General features: G+C 39.2%; 2 protein-coding genes across 2 annotated transcripts; both read right to left on the reverse strand.

Moving 5' to 3' along the window:
• Nucleotides 1-3010: 3010 nt before the first annotated feature.
• LOC106434471 (SWI/SNF complex subunit SWI3D) lies at nt 3011-7270 on the reverse strand. Its single transcript, XM_013875341.3, has 7 exons — nt 6747-7270; nt 5882-6411; nt 5028-5696; nt 4759-4922; nt 4086-4675; nt 3814-3992; nt 3011-3708 (listed from the first exon to the last, which is right to left on the reverse strand). Exons 1-7 carry the CDS (start codon nt 7141-7143, stop codon nt 3346-3348), a joined length of 2892 nt encoding a protein of 963 aa, XP_013730795.2. The 5' UTR covers nt 7144-7270; the 3' UTR covers nt 3011-3345.
• A 1164-nt stretch (nt 7271-8434) lies between these two features.
• On the reverse strand, nt 8435-9738 carry BNAC03G66120D. The gene has a single exon (XM_048750385.1). The coding sequence runs from the start codon at nt 9510-9512 to the stop codon at nt 9132-9134; it is 381 nt and encodes a 126-aa protein (XP_048606342.1). The 5' UTR covers nt 9513-9738; the 3' UTR covers nt 8435-9131.
• Nucleotides 9739-17766: the final 8028 nt, after the last annotated feature.

Here is a 17766-nt window from a genome sequence, read left to right on the forward strand (position 1 = left end):
TTACACGTAAGCATAAATCGTCGTAAAGCACTCGTAAGCCAACGAGGAAATAACGACGAAATAAAAAACGCGGGCCTTGCTAATTCCTCGTAGAATAAAAACTAGAAAAAAGAGAGAGAAAAGATACTGGAATCACATGTGGCGAGACTTACGTAAGTCTAGCCCACATGTGTTCCAATATCTTCTTCTCCTTTTTTTTCAAATATTTCTAATTTGAAAAGCATTTTGTTGAGGTGTGTGATTTGAGAAGGAAAGTTGCGGGTATTTATAGAAAAGCGGGGCTCGCTAATTCCTCGTAAAAGGATGACTCGTAAATTCCACGTAAGCTAAATCGTCGTAAGAAACTCGTAAACCTAAACGCGGGCCTTTGTAATTCCTCGCTATTTCCTCGTATAATAAAACGCGGGCCTTTGTAATTCCTCGTAACTTTACGAGAAAATGAAGAGAATATGTAATCTTATATATACTCCCGAGCGCTCACTCTTTCTTTCCTCTCCACTTCCTCCCCACTTCCTCTCTATTTCGTAGCAATGGTAATTCTCTCTAATTCCTCTCTAATTTGATTAGTTTAGGATAGATTAGATGGTTAGTATATGAAATTTAGATAGGTTTACGGATTTTATGTTAATTAGTGTTGATTAGGTGGATAATGTAGGAAATTATACTGTTGATGTTAATTTTTAAAATTAAATTGTTTTTCCAGGTTCGAAAGAGCAGACTTACTGCCCATTACAGAGAGATGTTCGGTGAGTCGGGCAGCTGTTTAGACCCGTCTTCTTCAGCTCCCGGTTCTTCGGGTCAGGAGACTGTCCCCGAGACTCAGTCTTCTCAGAGAGTCTCTCGGTCTCCTTCTTCTAGTGAACCATCGGTTCCTCATGTGCCTCCACCAATGGCTCCTCCGACGATGCCTCCTCCTGTGCCTCCTCCGATGGCTCCTCCGATGCCCGCCAATATTCATCCCGATTTGATGGTGCCTCCGAGTGCTCCTTACTCGCAGTACACTGTCAAGGACATTCTCCGTTTGCCACACAGAGAAGGTTTACCAGTCATCGACCCCGACCGACCGGACGGAACTTTGTGGTATGTTACATTAATTTTTTTTTAATTCGTTTAAAATTCTTTTATAACATTAAAAAATATTTGATATTTTAAATTTTGTTTTTTCCTGGGGTTGACAATTGTCTTGCATCAGACGTAACCGACACGATCAAAGGTTACTTCTCCATGCCACATCCGAACTGGAGTAAGACGCCTCACTACGTCAAAAAGACGTGGTTCAAAATTTACGCTGTAAGTTTCTATTAATTAATTATATATACTTTAATTTTTTCATGATTTATATATATTTCTTTTAAAAAAACTAATTATTAATTTATTTTTTTCAACAGCAAAAAATATCATTGGGCCTTGGGGATCACTGAGAGGGTGAGGAAAAAGTTTATCGCGAAGGCGAAAGTTCGTTTGTTGGACACAGTCTCCAACTGGAAGGGTGACTGGATCGTGAAGGGGTATGAGCGTGGCAAACCCGCTGAGCTCACCACGGATGTGTGAGATGGCCTCATCCGTTATTGGCGTCTTCCTGATTCCATTTGTATCGCCCAGTCTTGCTCTAACTTCCGTAACACTGTCGATGAGCACGGGAATGTGCCGATGCTTCACACTACGGGCCAAAAACCCCACGCCGGTGTCCGTTTGGAAATGGTAATTAAATATTTTATTAAATAAATTTTTTAATATATATATATATTTTTATTCTAACTTTCTTAAATGTTTTTTAGGCCAAAGAGACGGGACATCTCCCGTCTCTTATGGAACTTTACGAGAGGACCCACAAGAATAAGGTAGGCGTATTTCTAGATGGCAAGTCCGAGCAAATCTACAACGACTTGGTTGCTCGGGTTGAAGACCGCCAGACCCAGCTGACCCAGCAGTCCACCGACGGATTACCCGTCACCTTATCCACACTTGAAGTAGATAAGATTTACGAGGAGGTAAATTTTCTAAAATTTTAATTTTTTTATTATTCATTTAATTTAACTTTAAATTTTTACTAACAATATTTATTTTTTTGTTTTTAAGGGTGTCCCTAAAAGAAAAGGACGGACGTTGGGGATTGGTTCCGTCAACGATGTTCCGAGAGCGACATCGTCTTATGGTCAGCGACGGGATGATGAAGTCACTCAGCTGCGTAACGAGTTGGCCTCAACGCAATCTGCATTCACAGCTCGTGCGGGTGGACTCGAGGGCTTCTTGGACGTTATACCGACCACAAATCCGGAATGGGAGACCATGTTGAGGAACATGCGACGACAAAATCTCATTCCAGGCGAGGAACCATCCGACGACACACATGCCGAGGAGGATGTAAACAGGAGGAGTGATGAATTCCTCCGGACGATGCACGATTCTTAGTTCTTTTTTTTCCGTGGTTGTATTATAAATTCAAAACTTATTTATATATAAAATATTTCCGTATTTTTTTTTATATTTAAATTTTATTAATAAAGTAAATAATTTTAAATATTTTTTAATTATATTTTTAAATTATGTAAAATAATAAAACGAAGTAGATTCGTAGCTAATGTACGACTTATTTACGTTGAAAGTTTACGAAAAAATCACGAGAAATGTTAAACGGGTATTTTACGAGGAAAGAATTTCAAGGTAATTACGTGAATTTTACGAGAAAATACATTCGAGATATGTACGTGTCGTTTACGAGGAAACGCTTTCGTGGTATTTACGAGGAATGCTAGCGACATTCTTACATGGACTATCTACATGGTCTTTAGGACGATTTGTTTTCTTCGTCTTTACGACGAAATGGTTTCTCGCTACTTTACGACGAAATAGTTTCTCGCTACTTTACGACGAATTAGCGAGGAAATATGCGTTACGACGAACGTATAACCACGAAACGTGATTCGCTAATTCCTCGTCTCGCAAACTCTTTTTTGAGTTTGCAAACAGTACACGAGAGAGACAGTGTTTAACCAAGAGAGGCTCCAACTTGGTTACACTAAAGTATCTTATTATCAGAAAGTCTTTACCGACCATGATCCATAAAACATTCCCACCTTCTGCGGATTCATAATCATACATCTCTGCTCAACGTTACAACTCTTTAAAGTTCAAAGAACCCATAAATAAAGTACATTCACATATCTCCAATACCAGTTACATTTAGCATTAATCGATGGGTCTAAAACCCCTAACGAACTTTGTCTTCTACATAAATCTCCAGAAAATAAACCAAGCTCCGCGAAAGGTGGGATGATGTACCTGGGCTTTACTAATAGAACATCAAGAGCTACCACTCAATCTGAACATTATGATGTAGCACCACTAAACCGAAGAAACATTGTCTGAACCTTGAGGTGGACCTGAGCTTCCGCTCATTGCTGTTGCAGCTACATGTGAGCCAGGAACAGAGAATGGTGATGCACCTGGAGGCCTTGGCATTGGTGGCCGTGGAAATGACATACCCATGGGAGGTCTTTGAGCCACATTAGCAAGATTTGCAGCGGTTCTGTTTGTTGGTAATGATGCCTTTGAGGACATTGAAGATGGGGCACCGAGTCTAGCTGCTATGATCTGCGCTCTTTCATGGTATAGCCTTTGCCTTGACCTCTCCAATTGCTCTTTTACCCTTACTGTCAAGCTTTCAGCGTCGTTGAATATAGATAGTTTTGCTTCTAGTTTACGCAACTGCTTAGACGTTTAAAAAAAACCTCGTTATTATGTTTAAACACTCAACAACAATACAGCACCAAAACAGAATCAAAGCTGCATACACTTGAACCATTTTTGTACCTGCTTCTCTATCAATGATCCAGAAAGTTGTCGGATATGATCTTCTTCTTGTTTTGCAAGATGCTTTGCCTTTACTGTTGCAGCTGAGAGAGCAGAGATAGCTGCGCGCTTAAGCTTATCAGTGTTATGTTTGTCTTTTGTCTCTTCAGAGACACCCTTCTCTTTCTTTGTATTTTCACCTGCAAACAATGTTTAAACAACAAACCAATAAGATATAAAAGAATCATGCAATGCAGGTCCAGTTTCAAATCTGTCCAAGAGATAGAGACAACCATCTGTTCCATTTTCCGGTACAGAAGCTGATGCAACGGCCTGCTGTGCAACCGACGTGTCTGGCATACTAAGAACATCCTTTGCACTCTCCTTAGCTTGTTCAATCTCCTCTCCTACTGTTTTGACCATATCTTGAGGATCCTTCTGTGACTGTGACATATCCTTCATCTCCACATCTTTTGATGCTTCCGGCTGAGAAGCATCTGGAGCTAACTGGGAGACAGTTGCTTGAGAGGCGTCTTTATTTTCACTAGAAAGCTTATTCCTATTCTTTAAAGGTTCTTGGAGCTCTTTCCCTGAACATTTATCCAGCGATGTACAAATTATATCCGCTGGTTCCTCTGATTTTTCAGTTGCCACTGAATTACTAGATCTTTTTCGTCCTTCAGCATCTGGTTTCCTAGCAGATTTTTTAGTTCGGGAACCAGGTTGCTTTTCTTCAGAGACTGAATCCTGATTTTCTTTGCCTGAATCAGCTTCTGTCATTTCCCTGTCATTTGCATTCAAGGAGACATCTTCTGCTTTCTGGCTTTTTCCTTCTGGCTGCTCATCTTTATGGGCACTATCACCGTTCCCCACTGCATCCACACTGCAAATGTCTTGCTTGTTTTAGATTTACGATACAATAACCTATATCTTCAAAATATTGAGATATTCAAATAAACGTTAAACCTTTTTGATTCAGCTGAATCCTTCTTGTTGTCTAGTGGATCTTCGAGAACAAAACAATGTCTTGTGGCAAGCAGCAATCCAGAATTGCTTTTCGGAGATTTTATGGAAGCCCGGGCTGAAGCAGTAGCAACGTCAGATCCCGCCAATCTCACCAGAAAAGCTGCCTGTAGAAAAAAGAACCTTGCAGGATCAGAAAGGAAAGAAGGTGCATTTATCAAAAAATCTCAGTCGCCGTTGCATCAAATTTTATGTCTTCCAACACAGCTTACCAGTCCCATGACAGGATTTCCTAAATCAGCAAAGGATAAAGAAGCTTCAGGTGTGATACGATAACCAAGCTCTTCAAAAGCTTCAGTCAGAGCTTTCAAAGCTACGTTTTCATCAGCATCATCTTTACATCTTTCATCAGTGACGGTTTCTACCTTAAGCGTTTTCTGTTCGGCTTCCACTTCACTAGTTTCTTCACTCGCATCTCCAGGTTTCGAAGATTCTGGAGGAACGTTTCCTTCATTGTCATCTTCTGTTTCTGGAGCTTCCTTCACAGTTTCAGCTTCTTTAACAGGATTCTTATTCTCTGTCTCTTCAGGTGCATCTTTTAGGACAGATTTATCATCTTTAGACACAGCTGAATCTGTAGTGTCTTTTGTACTTGGAACTTTGTAGCCAAATTGATCAAGAAACGCATCCTCGATTGGCATTTGAAGAAAATGAAGCATACACTGAGCTTTTGTCTTTGTAGCAACATGCTCTGCAATCTCATTAAAATTTTCCTTGAAAATTTCTAAGCCTTCAAGGAGAAGAAGAGTCTCTTGATCAGTCCACTTCCCACTACCAACGCCAGGAGCCTCAGCAGAGTCCATTAGTATAAAGTCGGAAGATGACATATCTGAGCTGAACTTGCCACTGTCAAAGCATTCCGTACACAAGTCAAAATCCGCCTGTCAAAAACCTCAATATTAGCATGTAAGTTTTGAAAAACTATTAAAGAAAATAGGAGAAAGAATGACAAACAATAAGATGGATAGTACATGATCATAGTCAAATTGTGTGTTTTCTTTCTATATCAGATATTCAAAGCCAAAGGGAACAGATGAAATGAAAATAAAGTAAAGAGACAAAACACCTGCGTAGGGCAGTGGTAGCGCTTGCGAGAGCAATCAGCTGAACAGGAGTTGCAGTGATATTCGACCGCTGGACCCTCTTGCTTCAGCAAGTCATCAGGCGCCACCGGATCTGGGAACAACCCAGATGGTGGCGTAGCTTGTGCTGTGGGACGAGGCTTGTGAACAAGAGCAGGGGAAGCCTCATCTGTTTGAAACCGAAATAAACTGTTAAGCAGAGACTCCTTGTCTCCTAAATCATCATGATCACCGGGAGTAGAACTAGCATCTGGTGACGGGAAGGGGTGAAAATTGATTAAGCCCCAGTAGTCCAAGAACTCCATCACCTCTTGCTTTGCTTCCGAGTCTCCAACCTCGAGTTCTGATAAGTCTTTAACTTCTATTTGTGAGTTGGGATCTGAATGAAACTTCCTCATGATCCAATCCCGGATTTCCCTACACACCTCAAGAGTGCGACCCTCCAACTTGCCGTTAAAGAAAGAGGGCAATGAGCGCTCTTCAAGCGGGTGAATTTTTCCCCATGAAAACCAACCTTGAAAAAGTTTCAGTAGAGGAACACATATTATATGGATGACTAGTTGTGAAGGTTGAAGCACAACAACAACGATTATCATACTCAACCGTAATTCAAGATAAGGACTAGCAATCCTTTTTTCTAACTCGATCAGCAACAAAAAAAAATTAAAACTTGCTATAGGATCATAGAATACAACCCTAATAATCTCAACCACATTATTTCAAATTTGGTTTCTCTTCTAAAAAAAATTGAGTGTTAAATTCTCCTCCTTTCTAAACAAAACAAAACAAATCAACAATTTGCTTTTAGACTCGAAACCAACACAGTGAAGAAGACGAAGACGAACGAACCGCAATGATTAGGCACCACATGAACATTACTCTCGCGAGATCTAATTGCTTCGAACTCAGCTTCGATCTTAGCCTCCCACTCACGGATCGCTTTGTCCCTCTCTTCCTCCTCCTTCAACTTCTCCCCGTCCGTACTCACCACCGCGGCACTCAACACCTCCGCCTTCACCCCAGCCGCGGACGGCATGCTGCTGGGCGCCTGTCGAGCTCTAGTCAAAGGCCCGCTGTGGACAGGAGAAAAGAAAGCAAGCATCGCCTTCTCGCGCTTCAACATCCTCTTCGCAGAAGCGGAATTGGAGGTCCCGAGAGCGTTCGCTTTGCGTTTCAAACGCCGCCGCGTCGCCGGCTCAGATGCCGGAGAGTCTCCAGCCGAAGCTAGGGTTCGTTTCTCATCCATTTCTCTCTCAAGTGTGTTGGCTCTTTGCTGCTACAACAACAACGAAACCATTTCCGAGGCTTTAGCAAAAAAACGTTTGCTATTATTCCCAATCTCAATTTTGCTTCTTCCCCCTTCACTCTTCCTTTTGCATTTAACTTTGTTTTGGGTTTTTTTTTTATATAATTAAGTTTTATTTGGGTGCGGAATTAGCATATTGTAAATTTGAGGATATGGTTTTAAATTTAAAAAATAAATATTAAAAATTTTAAAATAAAAAAGTTATTTTAGTCATTTTTATCTTTTAATGCTATTTTGTGATAAAAACTTAAAAAAATTAGAGAAAAAGACAAAAATAGCACTAAATCAAGTTTTTGTTCACAAACTAGCATTCAAGGTCAAAAGTCACAAAAATAGCACTTAATGTTTTATCAAAAGTCACAAACTTAGGGTTTAGAGTTAAAGGGTGGGGTTTAGGATTTAGGGTTTAGGGTTTAGGGTTTAGGGTTTAGGGTTTAGGGTTTAGGGTTTAGGGTTTAAGAGTTTAGGGTTTAGGGTTTAAGGTTTAGGGTTTAGAATTTAGGGTTTAGGGTTTAGAGTTGAGAAATGAGGTTTTAGGGATAAGATTTCAAATTTTGAAAAATAAAAAATTAAAATTTTCAAAGGATAAACTTAGAAAGATGTTATTTTGGTCATTTTAGTTTTTGAGTGCTATTTTGTGATATAAATTTAAAAAAGTGCTATTTTGGAGATTTGCCCAAAAAACTATTTAGAAAAATTGTCCTTTAAAATAATAACTACGCATAGTATTTTTTAAGACACAATACATAAGTGAACAACGGTAGAATTTAATAGAAAGTTTAATTCCTACAAATCAATTTTTTTTATTTTAGTTCAGATTTGATTTGAATTTTCGGGTCCGGTTAAAATGTTCAGACTACTTGTTTTCATATACAGTATTTCTCATTCAGTTATGTATTTTATGAATTTTTAAAATGTATATGTTATTGGATTAAATATGTGCAGTCATTATTCTAAATTACTATAGATGAGTGATATTTAATTTATTAGTTTCTTAATTCTATATATTAAACGTTAGTGTTTGTTCAATTTTATGATTTTATCGAATGCGTGACCAAACTTTTCCTACAAAGTTATTCTATTGTATGTACAAAACTTAAACATCTTGGCGCAACAATTTTCAAAATTGGTTCCTTTTAGTGTAGTTCGAACCTCCGCCTAGCTATTATGTAATTGTTGTGACAATGAACCTCGATGGATCTTCACTTGCTGCCTCTTTAGCTCACGTTTTGGGACCTTTAGAAAATCTACGTCCAGTTTCTGCAATATCAAGACCAAAACAACACATAGAAAAGAACAATCACTGAGTTAACCTAATTCTAAAAGAAAATATCACTTTCTCTTTTGTTTTTTGGTAATGTATAAAACTAAAACTTCCTACTTTCTTGCCATTTAAATAAAGTTGAAAGTTCTATGAGCTACTTAATTACACCAGAGACATAAAATAGTATGTGTACATACATGATCGCCACATCCCACATGTGACCTAGCTACATATATCATGTTAATCTATCTAGAAATGTATTCCATAAATAATTTTTTTTTTTTTAATTATCAGTGTTAAATGATGCTGTAAAATGACATTAGTGAAAACTTCTTGTTACACGTACGGTTTCCACCTAATTAATTGTCACGAAATAAACATTTGAAGTGTTGGGAATGCTCCGAATATTTAAATAGTAGCATCTTAGAGATATAATTTTGCAATTCTAATTTAAAGATTAATGAGTGATGAGAAGTTCGAAAGAAAAATCGATGTCGCCATTTTTTTCTTCTGAAGCTTATGGAAAATAGAACATTGGACAGAATAAATTCTTCAACCGCAAACAATCTTTTTACATCGTTGAGGAACAGTGAAGAGGTGAAAAACCATAGAAACACACATTAAAGAAAAATTAAGCAATCAATCAGAACCTATAATGTTGCTTCTAAAAAGAACTTCTCTTGTGATCTTTCTTGGACTTCGAGAATCCTAACCCTAATCTCTCTCTCCACCAACCACTCGACCCTTTTGATTTGGTTCTAGGTGAATCATCGTCTTCTTCGTTGAGTTCTTCTCTCAAAGTTGGCATTCTCTTCGTGGTGTTGACTTCTTCCTTGAGAGGTAGGATCATGCCATCGCAAAAGATTTCATCTGCTGTGGTCATGGAGCAGTTCTTGACACCGAACTCGAAATCATCTGACGACACAGGTGCCTCCTTGTACTTGATTATTTCGTTCTTGGTCGCTGCGAAACCGCTGGAGAAGGAGATCCTTGGCTCTGCATATCCACCTTGCTGATGATGTTGCTTCATGTTGGAACACTCCATTTTTATCTTCTCTCTTTATCTTTATTTGATACGTTAGTGTATTTGATGCACTCTGTATTGGTAAAATGTGTGTATTTATATGAAACATCTTAGATTCATATAACTTGTTTTTTAGTGCAACATGATTGGGATTAATAATATCTTATTATCGTGTATGATGTCACATATACAAAGGGACGAATGTGTTGTCTCTTGGAGTTTAAAGATCTAAGATTAGATTTTTAATTGATTTAGTTATCTTCAATAGTAACTTATAACCCATTTTAGGATCAACGGCGGGGAAAAGTTAATGCAAATAATCTCTTCATACATAAGAAGGGCTATATATGATCACCAAAACAATACTATTTCTATTTAATTGTTGGAAGATGAAACCCTAGATTAACGCAAATGGATGTTTTAAGAACATGTACGTTTTAATTTTATGCACATGCATTCTCAAAAAAAATCTTATGCCAAACTCAGTTATTTTATGCTTCTAATAGAAATGTGGATAAAATATTAATACTCTGTTGGCTTTCAAAGGTCTCCGAAGGTTGCACAAAAATTATTTGCTGAGAACATATAACGAATATTCTTATAGATTAATACTGTAGCATAAATTACAAATGTTAGTATTTGTAAATAACAATATTTTCGAAGCTATGTTTGTTTAGAGTTAAAAAAAATCAGTGATCTTTAGAATAAGTATGTGTGTGTTTAGTTTTAAAGAAAGAGCTGAACAAAAATAGTAATTATCAGAAAAATGGCTACTAATTTTTAGTAATGATAACCACACGTCGGTGATTGGGTGATCAAGACATTATGTGAATCTCCAAAAGATCCGTGTTCGAATTCCCACCACACTCCACCACGATCATAAAAGATAAACGAGAGTCGTCATGGTAATTAACATTTTTTGGTAAACTCAGAGTAATTAACATCTAATTAATATTTTAGTAATACACATCTCAAAAAGATCCGTACATGTGAAAATGATAGCTGGTATCGGCTAGTTGCAGACTTGTAGTGTTGCACAGAGTAATTAGTATTACTAATCTGAGCTCCCACGCAACTCGGTTTCCGACACGTCAACATTAATTACACACACACACAATTCCCTGTTTAATCCTCACTCCACCAGGCACCAACCAAGAAAACTCATGCAGAAAGAAAAGAATATAAGTACTGTGAGTTTATGATGAACCGTACATTTCTTGTTGTACTTATTTATCAAGTACATTATTTTCCTATCTCGACATAAGTAAGACCTCCTATAACTCTTAAAAGTGATGACGTAAATAGCTGGAAAGAAAAAGCATAATTTTTATTTATTTATGCTGGAAAGAAAAAGCATAATTAACTAACTAGATATACAAAAAAGTCTAATATCTACAAACCCATTTTGGGGCTCTTAATGAGTTAGCCCTACAAATCCATTTGGGGCTCTTAATGAGTTTTTTTTTAAAATAATATTTGGTAGTTAAGAAATTTAGTTAAGAGACCCTCAAATTTTGTGTTCCAACGGGAGTTTCTTAATTAGAGGTTCTTAAAAAAAATTATGAAACATCGTGATTGATACACTAAAATTGGATCTTTGTCTACTGTCAAGTTAACAGTGTAGTTGTAATATCTTTAGATTCAATTCCAGAGGACAGGGTTCACACTTTATCTTTATGGGATCAAAATTTAGTTAAAACGAAGTGGGGGTTTTAAAGAAGTAAATATCGTAAAGAACAGGTAACTAGATTAGGTTGTTTCGGATTGATTTTAAGGCGTTAGTCTAGGGTTTCTTCTTCAGGTATGGAATCACAAACCAAGCAATTATTCAAGTTCAGTTTATAACGAGTCTAAACTCGGATCACTCAAGTTGAATCAACCCACTCTCGTGGTGCTGATTCCTTTGCAAGTCGGTCTTGATGCCTAAACTCTCGTTTGGATCAAGACACGATGGCAAGCTCTAGAGATCAAGTCCGATATGTTCACAATACACCCTAATATCTACTCTCGCTGGCTAGGGATGCAAAGCTCATTCAATTCATATCAGGTTATCAATTAACGGCTAGCTAAATCGATTAACCCTAATTCATGCACTGAGTGATCGGTTCAATGCAAGCAATAAGAACAGATATGAATGTCGACAATCTCAAGATGACTTATTTATGCTTAGCTCACGAATCCAAAACCTAGAACCCTAAACTAACTCGGTGACTACTCAGACATAACACAAGAACAGAGAAGCATGATTTCTGAATAACACTGCATATATTAGATCAAAGAAATCAGAGGGTTCATGATAATCTTCTCTAGGAGATAGATGAGATCTTCTCCCTTACAAGTAGCAATCACTAAAATCAAAGCTCTCTCAGGTCTTTTCTTGCGTAAAAACTAAGGTAAGTCTAAAATAATAAATAGGAAACTGTATATATAGGAGCCACAGGCGGCTAGAGGAAAGAAATAGGAAATCTAGGGCAAATTCCGAAATATTTGGAAACTTCCTTTTTTTATCTCTGTCGCTGGAGCAGGCACTCAGGCTGCTCCGGCCGGCTGTTCCGCGCGAAAGACTCTAAATCATACTTTTCTCTATTCTTTTCCTCTAGCTGGTCCATTTCTCATCCAATGCAACTCTAGACATGTTATGATTCGAAGGGGACTAAAAAGACTCGATAAAACCTTGAAAACTATTAGTAAAACATACGTATAATGTGCCAAAAACACAATATATCAGTGATGAGAAAATAAACATTGTGATGTGAAGATAAACTTAGGCTATCCTAAAAAATATGAAACATTGTGATGAGAAGATAAACGTTCACTACAAGAAAACATAATCTTAACGAGGGCGATTTTCCTCGTTATTTCGTCGTAAAAGAGGCTTTACGACGAATTAGCGAGGAAACGCGTTTGCTCGTTACACGTCCGTCGTAACACATATTTCCTCGCTAATTCGTCGTAACTTAGCGAGGAATATATTTCGTCGTAAAGACGAAGTAGAACGATTCGTCGTAAAGATGTCGCTACAATTCCTCGTAAGGGCGTCGCTACAATTCCTCGTAAATAACTCGAAAACAGTTCCTCGTAATCTACACGTAAATACCTTGAAAGATTTTCCTCGCAAAATACACGTAACAACCACGAAATGATTTCCTCGTAAAATTGTCGTAAACATTTCCTCGTTATTTCCTCGTAAATACTTCCTCGTAAAATACTCGTAAACTGTTTCTCGTCATTTCCTCGTAAGATTTCCACGTAAAGAGGTCGTACATTAGCTACGAATTTACTTCGTTTTTATTATTTTACAGAATTTTAAAATATAATAAAAAAATAATTAAAATTATTTAATTTAATAATAAATTAAAATTCAAAATAAAAATAAATTCATATGAAAATATTTTATAAATAAATAAGTTTTGAATTTATATAATACAACAACAAAAAAAAACTAAGGGTCGTTCATCGCCCGGTAGAATTCATCACTCCTCCTCGTAACATCCGCCTCGTTATGTACGTCGCCGGATGACTCGCCATGAATGGGATGTTGTTGTCGCATGTTCCTCAACATGGACTCCCATTCCGGATTTGTGGCCGCAATAACGTCTAAGAAGCCCTCGACTCCACCCATACGAGATTTTGTCGCGGTCAACTCGTTACGCAGCTGAGCGGACTCTCTACGCAGCTCCGTGACTTCATCATCCCGTCGCTGACCATAAGACGATGTCGCTCTCGGAACATCGTTGACGGAACCAATACCCAATGTCCGTCCCTTTTTTTTAGGGACAACCTTAAAAACAAAAAAATAAATATTGTAAGTAAATATTTAAAGTTAAATTAAATGAATAATTAAAAATTAATTTTTTTGAAAATTTACCTCCTCGTAAATCTTATCCACTTCAAGTGTGGATAAGGTGACGGGTAATCCGTCGGTAGACTGCTGGGTCAGCTGAGTCTGGCGGTCTTCAACCCGAGCAACTACGTCGTTGTAGATTTGCTCGGACTTGCCATCTACAAATACGCCCGCCTTGTTCTTGTGGGTCCTCTCGTAAAGTTCCATAAGAGACGGGAGATGTCCCGTCTCTTTGGCCTAAAAAACAGTTAAGAAAGTTAGAATAAATTAATATAATTATTAAAAAAATTATTTAATAAAATATTTAATTACCATTTCCAAACGGACACCGGCGTGGGGTTTTTGGCCCGTAGTGTGAAGCATCGGCCCGTTCCCGTGCTCATCGACCGTGTTACGGGAGTTAGAGCAAGCCTGGGCGATTCTAATCGAATCAGGAAGGCGCCAATAACGGATGAGGCCATCCCACACGTCCGTGGTGAGCTCAGCGGGTTTGCCACGCTCATACCCCTTCACGATCCAGTCACCCTTCCAGTTGGAGACCGTGTCCAACAAGCGAACTTTCGCTTTCGCGTTAAACTTCTTCCTCACCCTCTCAGTGATCCCCAAAGCCCAATTATATTTTTGCTGTTGGAAAAAATAAATTAACAATTAGTTTTTTAGAAAGTATATATATAAATCATGAAAAAATTAAAAAATATATAATTAATTAATAGAAACTTACAGCGTAAATTTTGAACCACGTCTTTCTGACGTAGTGAGGCGTCTTACTCCAGTTTGGATGTGCCATGGAGAAGTAACCCTTGATCGTGTCGGTTACGTCCGATGCAAGACATCCGTCAACCCCCCACCTGGAAAATACAAATTTAAAATATAAATTATTTTTTAATGTTATAAAAGATATTTAAACGAATTAAAAAAATTAATGCAACATACCACAACGTTCCGTCCGGTCGGTCTGGGTCGATGACTGGTAAACCTTCTCTGCCTGGCAGACTGAGAATGTCCTCTACCGTGTACTGCGAGTAAGGAGCACTCGGAGGCACCATCAGATCAGGATGAATATCAGCGACCATCGGAGGTGCCATCGGAGGAGGCACAGGAGGAGGCATCGGAGGAGGCACATGAGGAGCCGATGGTGCACTAGAAGAAGTAGACCCAGAGACTCTCTGAGTGTACTGAGTCTCGGGGACAGTCTCCTGGCCCGAAGAACTGGGAGCGGAAGAAGAGGCCGGGTCTAAACGACTACCCGGCTCACCGAAGATCTCTCTGTAATGGGCAGTAAGTCTTCCTTTTCGAACCTGGAAAAAAAAATGAAATTTTTAAAATTAACATCAACAATATATTTTCCAACATTATCCACCTAATCAACACTAAATAACATAAAATCCGCAAACCTATCTAAATTCCCTATACTAACCACCTAATATATCCTAAACTAACCAAATTAGAGAGGAATCAGAGAGGCTTACCATTGCTACGAAATGGAGAGGAAGTAGAGAGGAAGTAGAGAGGAAAGAAAGAGTGAGCGGTCGGGTGTATATATAAGATTACATATCGTCGCAAATTCGTCGTAAATGTACGACGAAATAGCGAGCAGTTACAAAGGCCCGTGTTTTTTTTTACGAGGAAATGGCGAGGAATCACAAAGGCCCGTGTTTTTCTTTTCGTGTACTTTACGACGATTTTGCTTACGTGGAATTAACGTGATATATGTTTAAATCTTTTTACGTGGTCTTTACGACGATTTCATCCTACGTGGAATTAACGAGGGTTATGTTTAAATCCCTATAACCCCAAACCCGAAACCCGAAACCCCAAACCCCAAACCCGAAACCCCAAACCCGAAACCCGAAACCCCAACCCCGAAACCCGAAACCCCAAACCCGAAACCCGAAACCCCAAACCCGAAACCCCAAACCCCATATTCCTTATTTTCTACTTCATATATTCCAAACCTCCATCTTTAATTTTCTACTTCATATATTCCAAACCCCAAACCCGAAACCCGAAACCCCAAACCCGAAACCCGAAACCTGAAACACCAAACCCCATATTCCTTATTTTCTACTTCATATATTCCAAACCCCCATCTTAAAATTTTCTACTTCATATATTCCAAACCCCAAACCCGAAACCCGAAACCCCAACCCCGAAACCCGAAACCCAAAACCCGAAACCCGAAACCCGAAACTCGAAACCCCAAACCCGAAACTCCAACCCCGAAACCCCAAACCCGAAACCCCAAACCCGAAACCCGAAACCCCAAACCCGAAACCCGAACCCCAAACCCGAAACCCGAAACCCGAAACCCGAAACCCGAAACCCGAAACCCGAAACCCAAACCGAAACCCCGAAACCCGAAACCCGAACCCGAAACCCGAAACCCCAAACCCGAAACCCCAAACCCGAAACCCGAAACCCAAATCCCCATCTTTAATTTTCTACTTCATATATTCCAAACCCCCATCTTTAATTTTCTACTTCATATATCCCTAGAACCCCAAACCCGAAACCCGAAACCTGAAACCCGAAACCCGAAACCCCATATTCCTTATTTTCTACTTCATATATTCCAAACCCCCATCTTTAATTTTCTACTTCATATATTTCAAACCCCATATTTAATTTTAGGTTTCGTCGTTATTTCCTCGCTGTCTTACGTGGACTTTACGACGATTTCATCCTGCGTGGACTTTACGACGATTTCATCCTGCGTGGACTTTACGACGATTTCATCCTACGTGGACTTTACGACGATTTCATCCTGCGTGGACTTTACGACGATTTCATCCTGCGTGGACTTTACGACGATTTGTGCTTACGTGGAATTAACGAGTGTTATGTTTAAATCCCTAGAATCAGAAACCCGAAACCCGAAACCCCAACCCCCAAACCCCATACCCTAAACCCGAAACCCCAAACCCGAAACCCGAAACCCCAACCCCGAAACCAGAAACCCGAAACCCCAAACCCCAAACCCGAAACCCCAAACCCCATATTCCTTATTTTCTACTTCATATATTCCAAACCCCATCTTTAATTTTCTACTTCATATATTCCAAACCCCAAACCCGAAACCCGAAACCCCAACCCCGAAACCCGAAACCCCAACCCCGAAACCCAAAACCCAAAACCCGAAACCCCAAACCCGAAACCCGAAACTCGAAACCCCAAACCCGAAACCCCAACCCCGAAACCCGAAACCCAAAACCCGAAACCCAAACCCCAACCCCGAAACCCCAAACCCCATATTCCTTATTTTCTACTTCATATATTCCAAACCCCCATCTTTAATTTTCTACTTCATATATTCCAAACCCCATATTTAATTTTAGGTTTCGTCGTTATTTCCTCGTTGTCTTACGTGGACTTTACGACGATTTCATCCTGCGTGGACTTTACGACGATTTCATCCTACGTGGACTTTACGACGATTTCATCCTGCGTGGACTTTACGACGATTTCATCCTGCGTGGACTTTACGACGATTTCTGCTTACGTGGAATTAACGAGTGTTATGTTTAAATCCCTAGAATCAGAAACCCGAAACCCGAAACCCGAAATCCCAACCCCCAAACCCCATACCCTAAACCCGAAACCCCAAACCCGAAACCCGAAACCCCAAACCCGAAACCCAAACCCGAAACCCGAAACCCAAACCCGAAACCAAAAACCCGAAACCCCATATTCCTTATTTTCTACTTCATATATTCCAAACTCCATCTTTATTTCCATTCCAAACCACAATATCCCACATTTGCTTATTCATAAAACAAACTCCCAGCATTACCTTATTCATAAAACAAACCCCACATTATCTTATTCATAAAACAAACTCCCTCATCTTATTCATAAAACAAATACATCAATCGGATACATCGACATTCTCGTCATCACTAGAAACATCATCATTTTCATTAAACTCGTCTTCAACAGCTTCGTCTGTGGCATCATCGGTAAGATCTTCGTACTCGTGATTATGCGGATCAATGAGAAGGATGTCATCAATTTCTTGTTCAGGTTCCTCGACTTCATTTATCTGTTCTTCTTGCAATGGTGGTTCTTCTCCACTGATGATTCGTCCTCGAGGTGTAACTTTGATCACTGCTAACCAATTTATACCTGAATCTCTCATCCGAGGGTATGGAAGGAAGCTAACTTGGTCTGCTTGTGAAGCTAAGATGAAAGGCTCGAATTTGTTGTACCTTCGTCCACCGTTGACATCAACTACACCGAATTTGTTAGACCGAACACCTCTGTTGACGACGGGGTCGAACCATTCACATTTGAAGAGGACGCATTTCAGCTTCAGTATCCCTGGAAATTCGACTTCAATAATCTCCGTCAAGATCCCGTAGAAATCTGTTTCCCCTTTCACACATATTCCATAGTTACTGGTCGCCCGCTGTCTACCATAGTCATATGTATGAA

The sequence above is a fragment of the Brassica napus genome, chromosome C3 (genome assembly GCF_020379485.1).
Source record: "Brassica napus cultivar Da-Ae chromosome C3, Da-Ae, whole genome shotgun sequence".
Taxonomy (NCBI): domain Eukaryota; kingdom Viridiplantae; phylum Streptophyta; class Magnoliopsida; order Brassicales; family Brassicaceae; genus Brassica; species Brassica napus.